This window comes from Harpia harpyja, chromosome 6 (assembly GCF_026419915.1).
Source record: "Harpia harpyja isolate bHarHar1 chromosome 6, bHarHar1 primary haplotype, whole genome shotgun sequence".
Taxonomy (NCBI): Eukaryota; Metazoa; Chordata; class Aves; order Accipitriformes; family Accipitridae; genus Harpia; species Harpia harpyja.
This window is the reverse complement of record NC_068945.1, coordinates 46,283,633-46,293,589: the sequence shown is the minus strand read 5'-3', so window position 1 is coordinate 46,293,589 and position 9,957 is coordinate 46,283,633. Positions and strand designations below refer to the sequence as shown.

Below are 9,957 nucleotides of genomic sequence, written 5' to 3'. Positions count from 1 at the left end.
GTCATGACATGAGGCACATCACTAGTCTTGGCAGAACTGGAGCTGGTGAAGGGACTGTCTCTGATGGTATACCACAAGCTCATTTTTTCTCACATACCTATACCACTTGGACTGCATTTCCTCTCCAGCATTCCTTGTTAGCCCAGTTCCAAACTCCCTTTTCTTCTTGGCATCTTGTATGTGATGCCACAATGAAGACAGAGTGCCCTCAAGTAGTGGGACATGATGTTTTCTTTCAAGATGACTCTAGCACTGAGAAGATTCTGTGGACTATGCCCATTTTTCCAGGAAAGAGACAAGTGCAGAAAGAATGGGAACAACAGAACAGACTGTTCATTTTGTGCAAAAACCACACAACGAGACCAGGGCCTTCCCAGACCTACCTGGGAATTGACTAAGTCTGAATCTGGCTCTCACACAAGCGAAGCCATGTGAAGTGTGCTAGATCCTGCTAATGCTGCAAACAGCTCCAGAACAAGGGTTAAAGCCAGGACAGACAAGTATGAGGTCGCTTGCCTGAGTTGCAAGAGAAGATGGCTGTCTTAGCAGGGGGCCAACCGAGAAAGACAGAGCTCAGTATTTTTGAGGGTAACACCATTGCCAGTAGGTCACAAGTAATCTGGAAAGGCTTCTGTTGAAAGCTGAAAACAGGACAGCATCGAGTCTGTCCAGACTTGACAGACTGCAGTCTCTCATGAAGTCCATGAGAGACTCCATCCCTCATGGGGACCTTGTGTCTGTGCTCAGGGAGTAGTGTGTGACTCTTCACAGATGTCCCATTTCAGTGTCTTCTGCGGTAGAGGAAGAGTTGTTCCACCCTGTTCCACGCCCTGGTGGCTTTTAGATGACCATAGCTTCCGAGAACCTGGAATACTGTTTTCTTTTCATTTACCAGCGATGGTTGGTCTACGCCTCTAGCCTGACCACATGATGACATGAATCATTTGATTCGGACCATAATGCAACACCGTCTCTTGCCAGGGATAAAATCTGATCGTATTACATTTGATGACACATGACGTTGTTCTCATTCATTGCCCTACAGATCTTAAAACCATCCTTCCCCATAAGTAAGGAGGATGTAAGGACATCTCTCCTCATACTCCCTTGCTTTCAGTAGCCTGTCCTGCATCACGCCATGCTGATGACTTCTGGCTCTAGGCCAGGTTTGCAGGCTCTCCCCACAAGAGAAGGTGTCAGTGTCTTAGGTTCCAAGCACAAAAATATAATGAAGAGATACCATGGCTCCTGTCAGTGTACCCCAGGATCTTTGAAGGGAAAAGTATAAATGTGTCTTGCTCTTTGAAGGCATTTGAGTAAGACAAATCCATAGGAAGAAGTGCTGCACAGACATAGTGTATAGACTGCCACATATTGACTCCAAGGCATGGACTGGCCTAAACCATGGTGCAGAAAACTAATAGCCAGAAGCCAACCCTTCACCCATATCCCACTTCCCTTGCATGCTTTTAAGCCATGACGTTATGGCCTGAGCTAGGCAGAGTTTATTATGCAGGCCCTTGCAGGATCACAGTGTGCGTGCTACAGACCAGACTGCCTCACAGCAAGAGGCAGAAGAGCCTTGCTGGAGATGCCAGCCAAGGGTACAGCCTGTTCTGTTTCACAAGCTTTAAAATTTTGGGGTCACTATACACAATTCTTGTATATGTTCCATCGGCCTACTCGAAAGTCTCATGACAGCCAGTACGTACACCCTGTCCTAAAGCATAGAACAGAGACATTCAATTTAGTATGCTGCTCAGGTAACTGAAGTACCATCGTTTTACAAAATAGCTTATTCAGGGACAAATTATGTATGTGTCACTGCTCTCTGCAATAAATGTAAGAAGTTTTATAGTGCATTTGATAAAAATCTCAACTTTGATTTGGTTTTTTTTATATCATTTAACTAAAATTTTATGTTCATGATTGCTTTCTACAATACACAATGCAAATGGAAAAGAAATATGGGGGAAATTACATCGCTAGTAGAAAAAAAATTAATAAATAAAATGCGCTGGAAGTAAAACAGATGGTTGGCACCTGGTGGTTCTGTATAGCCCTGGGTGACAGTTAAGCTGTTCCTATGCTTGGGAGAGGGAAAAAAGGGAAGGGAAACATGTCTGTATCACTTTTGCACTCATGCTATTTTAGGGCTCTTGACGTTGTGGGGCCTGGGGCTACAAGCTGTGCCTAAACTGAAGGTTAGTTCTAGTTCCTTAACTGTTCGCATCCCCCAACACTGCTCTCTTCCCATAGCCTGGAGGATGTTGTGTATGTTGGCCAGATTGCCACCATCACGCGTGCCTAGGGATCAGGACCACTGAGCACACCATGGCACTTGCCACCTCCAAGCAAAGACAGAGCACAACAGCAGCCTTTGCTGCTCCGTCTTGCAGTCACTTCTCAGGAGTGCTGAGAAGCAGAAAGCAATCACAGTGTGGTCACTCCATGTATCTCCATGCCCTCCCTGCTTCTGAAACACATCTAAAGTGGATCCATGCAAGGCATTGCATTATATATTGCTGTCTGAGCAAGGGGACACTCCCTGCACAGAGGCTCCTTTGCAGAGAGTTTGTGACCTCTCCAAATAACATTGCTGCAGTACTGTCTCCAGTGGTCTAGACCTCTGTAACACTTTATGGCCATATGCAGTCTCAGACATAGAATGTCAAGAGTTGTCAGTCAGCTACAATTCATCTTCCCCACAAAGCTATTGAGTGTGACAGTAAACCCTCATTTTGACGTAAGCCCGTTTTGAAAAATTACTTGAAGGCAAGTTGTTGAAAAACAGACAGGCTGTTTCAAATGGGAACAGCGAGGCCAGTGCCTGTGCTGATTTGCAGTAGGTTCGGATACAAGGTCACACAGTAGGAGAAATGAGAAAAAAAAAATCAGCATATGCTGTATAATGGGATAATTTTAATAGCAAAATTGCTCATTCTCATTTCTTATTCCCAGAGATTCATTCAGCCAACCTGGAACCTAACCTCCTCCCTCCACAGGTTGTCTTTAGCTTGCATTGGTACTTGGTGATGTGTATACCACATATAGGAAGTTAACTTCTTTGGTCATCTCCCAAGGAAATACTACATTGAGCAAAGCAAGGGAAGGAGAGGAGCCAGCACCACTTTTCTCACCAGTGCAGTCTTGGAAAACTGGCTGGTTTCAATCAATGTGCAAAGAGGTTGCGTCCACTCCCACAAACCTCCCGCAGCAAAGGGGCAAGAGAGGTCCAGATTAAGGAGTGACACAGTAAGATTTGATACGGACCTCCTATGCCAGAAGCATGACCTCGCATGCTATGATAGTAGGTTGGAAGGATGAGGCACGACCGTCAAAAAGCACAACTACAGGAAGGACATTGAGACCACTGGTACAGAAGTGGCTCTTCTCTTGTGTTGTATGCGTAATGACTGCAATTCTAGTACATTCCGCAATGGCTTTACTACTTCAAAAGTCCATGAGCAGTAACAGTGTTCAAAATTCATCATCTTAGTCATCTAATGCTGTTTTTTCAGCACATAAAATGTCACGAGATGGACTAGATGTCAGATTCTGGAAGGTCATTCCCAACATCCCATTTCAGGAACAGCCACTATTAACTTACTTACTCAGCACTTCACACATAGTCAAATTATTTTCATGTAACCATAGAAAAATTAGCCCCTCTGGCCAGACTTCTGCAGGCAATACTGCAAACATTTACGAACAAGCGCTATAACCTGACTATCGTGCTTGTAGTAGCATTCTTGTGACACTTGAGAAAGATTTTACCAAGTCTGTGCAGTATGTTTTAAGCAGTGCATCAGAGCCACTAGCCTAAAAGCATCCTCAGACATGACAAAAAATGTTGCTATTTTTATAGATCATGTACTTAAGTGCAAGAACTGCATAAACAACTTATAACCTTTTTAATACTATAGCAATCAGCTGATTTACCACATCTTTAGACCAGCATCCCAGAACTTCTCCCTCCTAGATCTGCAAGTGTCCTTGAAACACTTGGCCACTGAGCATCTATCTTTCATAAGTTTTAAGTCTATCTATTATTTCTTGACAGGAACCTTCCATATTTAATAGAATTTCCAAACTCACAGAATTCCCATCAGACTGCTTCTAAGTGAAGCACTTGGAAGCAGGTATCTGTAAGATGTCAGCAAAACATCAAAATTTAAAAAGTGAATTGCTCCTTTAATCTGTGTCAAAAGAACTAATCCTACTTCAGGGCCCAGCTATATTAGGCTGTATACTCGAAAATTCTGCAAGGTTCAGGAATGGAAAGAGTAGTCCAGAAGCACTGTAACAATTATTTCATTTACAATAAAAATGTTTAGGAAATCCATTAATTTTGGAGATAATGTCAGAAAAGATGCACATGATCTCACCTGCTCTCCCTTTGTATTTTGTTGTCTGTTTAAGAGAGAAAAACAACCACTGCAATTCCAGACTCTTTCCTCTCCCAATAGAGAAGGACAGGATTGTCTAGAATTTGTTTTAGTTTTTAATTCCCAAATAATATTCATATGAATCATTTACATTAATGACTGGAAAAAATAGATAACTACAGATACATGACTTTGGAAATAACTTTTCACCAATCAGAGTATTTGAAAGTGTTCTGATTAACAGCATTTTGTTCAAGTAAGATGCTTTTAATTATGGTTTTAATTGATTACTGATACTTAACTACAGGTGTTTGCAGGGAAAACATTCTGTATGAATAATTATATGATATGTTCAAAAAAACCAGTCATATCTGTTTCCACTGTGCATTTTATTCAGTTTCAAATTAGAAAAAAAGTACTAAGTATTTGACAATTCACATGCATAAACTCAAAATTTCAGCCCAAAAAAGTATTAATTTCTTTCAGTCTTGTATTAAGGTGTTCAGGAATTGCACCTAGGCAGACAAATATCTGGATTTTTAAAAAAAGAACCAAAATAGAAAGACAAGCTATAATTCAGTTTTACTTCTGTTAACAAACACAACCAAAGTGAGTCCTGGTAGTACGCAGTTGCATTCTTTATCTTTTCAGTTGCGTATAACTGATAGGAGTCAAAGTGATTGAGAAAGAGTTATCTTCAGCAAAAGTTTTCTTCAACAGTGTCTTGATTTGGAGTGCTGAATAAGCCATTGTAATGTTATGTCTGCCAGGATAGATAAAACAAAATGAAAAACTCAACAGCCTGTTTGCAGAGTGTAAAAGGATAACAGAACATCAGCAGGTTAATACAAATAAAAAAACCCCAAACAAACAAAACCCAGAAGCCACAGGCTCTCATTTACACCTAATTAAAAATTCAGTACTTAAAACTCCAGGTAGAGGTTTTTTCTGTTGTTTTTTGTTTGGTTTTAAATTATGTGCACTTTGTATTCTTGAAATATGATGACTGACTTCGAGTTCTCTAAGCCACAGATGAAGAACTGTTGGAAAAGCAAAGATTTAAGATGACCATAAAATGAACTGTAAAATCCAGACTAGAATGAAATGTAGTGTGAGAACAAAGGCAGAAATACACAACTGGAAGGAAAGAGAAGGGCAAACATCTGACAAAGCATTAAGAAGCCATTTAGGCAGGTTGTAGGAGTCCAAGGTCTCTCAAAGACACACAACACTGGACTGAAATTCGATAGCTGAAATTGGTACCCCTCCTGATACAATCTAACCCAACTGCACTGGGCTGAAAACTGCAGCAGTTCAAGAACTGATTCATAAGCAGATTAGATGTTTTTGCCTCAAGGCAGTAACATCTGTCAGGGAGGTAGGAAGGTTGTCAGGGGGCAGCAACAGCTCTAGCCCTCAAAACAGCACTCCATGAATATCCTGGCAGACCAGTTCAGGCACTGCAACTGCAGGCAAAAGCGCCCCACAGTATCTAAAACAAAGCTAATAACTATATACTAATCTTCCACAGTCTCTCAGGACACAGAAACTGGCAGCCTTACACCTACACGTCCTGACGAGACCAGTTAGCTAGGCTGCAGTTTACACTGAAAAATTGCTATCATCTCATTCAACTGCACTAACATCAATCAAAAATGCAGAGGAAGAAGACAGCTCCCAGTCTTCTCCTTAACAGCCTAGTAGTTTCATCACTTTAATAAGCTAAATACATTTTCATTGTAGTTTTTCATTATAAATTATATTTTCCAGTCCTTTGATCTCCCTAGGTTCTTGCCCAACCTCTTTTCAGTTTCTTAAGGTCTTCCTCAAAATACAGCACACAGTGCTCCAGTAATGCCTGCACAGTTCCAAACACACGATATATGCAGTCTGCTCCCATCTGCTATTTCTTTGGGCAAATATTCAGGAACAAGGTTAGCCTTTCTAGGCACAATGTTAGACTGGAAGATACTTGACTGATTTTCAGTTAGGATTTGAGTCTTTTTCATCACCGCTCCCAGAACTTCCACAAATAAGTGATCTACACGGTTCTGCATTAGTGATCATTATTTTCATTATTTTCCCATTTGCAAATTTTAGCATACTTTTTTTGCATGCTTTTCTCTTCCATGCCATCCATATAAATGAACCAGGATCAAAACCTATTTTCTCCAGGATCCTTTCAGAAATTAGGCTGGTTTTATCACTTCTGAGATCCTCCACTGCAGCCTTGCCAGTTTGATAAGGATCAAGCACTGCATTTCTAAAACCTCAATCACCTTCACTGCCCTTCACCTATGTAGATAATCTTGACTATGTTGTCTTCCTCGGTCCTTGTATCCCAAAGTCTAATCTTCCCTGGTGTAACAGCACATTCTGTGTATTTCCCTTACTCAGAGATAACTGTTGCATCCCAAGCTGCAGCAAACCTGGGTCCAGTCTCCTTCAAACCAACACACCCAAATCGTGTACACCATTTCCAAGAGCAGCCCTCACTGCCTAACACGTCCCTGCACACAGCTGAAATCTCCCCCAGTTCTCTGAAGCCCAGGTGTCATGGCATAGTCTCCTCGCCATCTCCACTACCTGGTCCTCTCTGCCTAGGATGGAAATTTCCCTGCTGCTGAGAGAAACTGGCTTTCCTCCCATTCCCACTCCCACCATCTCTCATTCAGCTGAGCCCTACAGAGCTGCCCAGCTCTTCTAAGGAGTCTGGCTTCCTCAAGAAGCAGCCATAAATATCTACCCAGGCTGTATCCCTCCCATCCAGCACCACTTGTCTTAGCAGCATGCAGGGAAGAATGGTGGCACAGAGCCAGCACACCCCCAGGAAACCACTACTGCTGGCTCAGCCTCTGCTTAACTCCCTTCTCCTGCCCTGTGGAGGGAAGGAAGGGGAGAACATGACAGAGGAAAGGGACAGGAAAGTGGAAGAAAGGGGTGAAAGAGAGGAACAGGCAAAAAGCAAAGGCAGATGGGAGACAATTTCATGGAGCTTTTACAGGTCCTCACTGACTTCAGGATATACTCTGTGTGTCTCCAGTAGGACAAACGCACTAGTCTCTCAGTTTGAGGAACACCGCCATACAGCCACATGCACGTTAAGGCCTGCTTACAAAGTAAAATCGTGTATGGAGCAAAACACTTACCAAATTTTTTAAGTATCACCTAATAATTGGAAGGCCTTCCTCTCCAGTTACTATTTTTTCAGAAGTAACACAGTTTTTGTGAGGGATTCAATTACTTTGGGTTTTAAATATGCTTTTCCAAGGCCCCTGTCAAATTAATTTCTTAACTTCTCATGGAACTAAATAATTCTACAAGTGACTTTTAAATTACACATAATTCTGTATTAAAACAAATACAACTGCATGCAATATTTGCAACAAAATCTTTCAAAGTAAATTGAGATTTTCAGTTATATATTAGAGTTAGATATTCAAATCTCATTAACAACTTTAACATCGGATCCAAAGTACAAAGTATACATTGATGATGCTGCGAGAAAAAAGAAGCTTACCAATGTTATCCTTCTCTTTACAGGAAATAGAATAGCAACAGATTTCTCTGTCTTGAATAGCTGAAAGGTTTCTACAGGAAAAAAAAAAAGTAGTGCTATAACTGCACAAAAACTGACAACAGAAATTTCCATTAAATTACATGTTTTCTGCTTTTTACTCACTGGGTTCAATTCTATCCTTAGATATTAAATTTTTAAAATATGCTACAGCACACAGAAAAAACCCATGTTTCTTAAACTATAAAGATTAAAAGGTTATAAAGTCATTTCACGAAAATTCAAATTTCTTATTAAGTCAGTGTAATAGTGATTAATAAAACCACAGAAATCCATGAGCTGAAAATAACATTTCATAGTGGCAACCAAGTAACATTACCATGTCTTAGCATTCACTTTTTACTCTTTTCACTTAGAATTCGGAGCTTTTATCTCTAATAACTCTAATAATCAAATAACAGTACTCAAATGATCACACCATTAATCTTCAGGACTTTTATTATATCATACTCAAACATATCAGATCTGATTCCTGCTGAAAGGATGCCTCTACATTTAGGAAGAAACTGATTCTTAATTAACTTTTGTTTCTTTTTGGGAATTTCCCTATCCCCCTCAGAGTTTCTGAGCACTTTTTTTTTTTTCATTTATTTATCCTCACACAAGTGGCACAGACATGCAGAACACAGATTACGTTCCTGGAGCAGATGGAGAGTGGAGGCACTGAGAAGGAAGGAGTCTTGAGATCATACAAGAGACTCTAATAAGAGAACTAAATAGTGACCTCCCTGGACTTCAGGAGAGCAAACCTGGCCTCTTCAGGGATCTGCTTGAAAGAGTCCCATGGGATAAGGCCCTGTACCAAAGAAGGGCCCAAGAATGTTGGTTAATATTCAAGGATCATCTCCAAGCTCAAAACCAGCCCACCCTAATGAGTCTGGAAAAAAAGCCAGGAGGCATAAGTGAATGAACAACGAGCTCCTGGCAAAACCCAGTCACAAAAAGGAAGCATATAGAAGGTGGAAGCGGGGACAGGTAACCTGGAAGGAATACAGAAACACTGTCCAAGCATGCAGAGACACAGTTAGGACAGCCAAAGCCCAACTGAAATTGGATGTTGTGAGGGATGTTGAAAGCAACAAGAAGGGCTTCTATAAGTACATAAGTGACAAATGGAAGACAAGTGAAAATGTGGGCCCATTGCTCAATGAGGTGGGGGACCTGGAAAAGGCAGGACTCAATGCCACCTTTGCCTCCGTCTTTACTAGCAAGGTTAGACTTCAGGAATCCCAGGCCCCAGAGACCAGGGGAAAAGTCTGGAGCAAGGAAGTTGTACCCCTGATGGAAGAGGATGACATCAGGGAATACATAAGCAAACTGGACATAGAGAATTCCATGGGCCCTGATGAGATGCACCTACAAGTGACGAGAGAGCTGGCTGATGTCATTGTGAGGCCATTCACCGATAACTTTTGAACGATCATGGCAATTGAGACAGATGCCTGAAGAGTGGAGGAAAGCAAATGTCACTCTTATCTTCAGAAAGAGCAGTAAGGAGGACCCAGGAAACTACATGACGGTCAGCCTCACCTTGATCCTTGGGAGGGTGATGGAGCAACTAATGCTGGAAACCTTTTCCACGCACATGACAGACAAGATGATGATCAGGAGTAGTCAGCATGGATTCACAAAGGGGAAATCATGCTTGACCAACTCGATAACCTTCTACAATGAAATCTACAGCTTGCTAGATGAGGGGAGAGCAGTGGATATTGTGTACCTTCACTTCAGTAAGGTTTTTGACACTGTCTCCCATAATATCCTCATAGACAAGCTGAGGAAGTATAGGCTGGATGAGCAGACGGTGATGTGGACTGAAAACTGGTTGAACACTCAGGCCCACGGGGTGGCAATCAGTGGCACGAAGGCTGGTTGGAGGCCAGTAACTAGTGGTGTACCGCGGCGATCAGTACTGGGTCCAATCCTGTTCAGCATCTTCACCAATGATCTGGATAATGCAGCAGAGCATACCCTCAGCATGTTTGCTGATGA

General features: G+C 41.7%; 1 protein-coding gene across 1 annotated transcript in view; it reads right to left on the bottom strand.

The window, feature by feature from the left end:
• Positions 1-4,758: 4,758 nt before the first annotated feature.
• LOC128143269 (ADP-ribosylation factor-like protein 8B) overlaps positions 4,759-9,957 on the bottom strand; it is a 29,808-nt gene continuing 24,609 nt past the window's right edge. Inside the window, exons 6-7 of the mRNA XM_052790327.1 lie at positions 7,909-7,979; positions 4,759-5,151 (exon numbers count right to left, since the gene is read on the bottom strand). Of these exons, the coding sequence (XP_052646287.1) occupies positions 5,102-5,151; positions 7,909-7,979 (121 nt within the window). The 3' untranslated portion in view covers positions 4,759-5,101. The remainder of the gene's footprint in view (positions 5,152-7,908; positions 7,980-9,957) is intronic.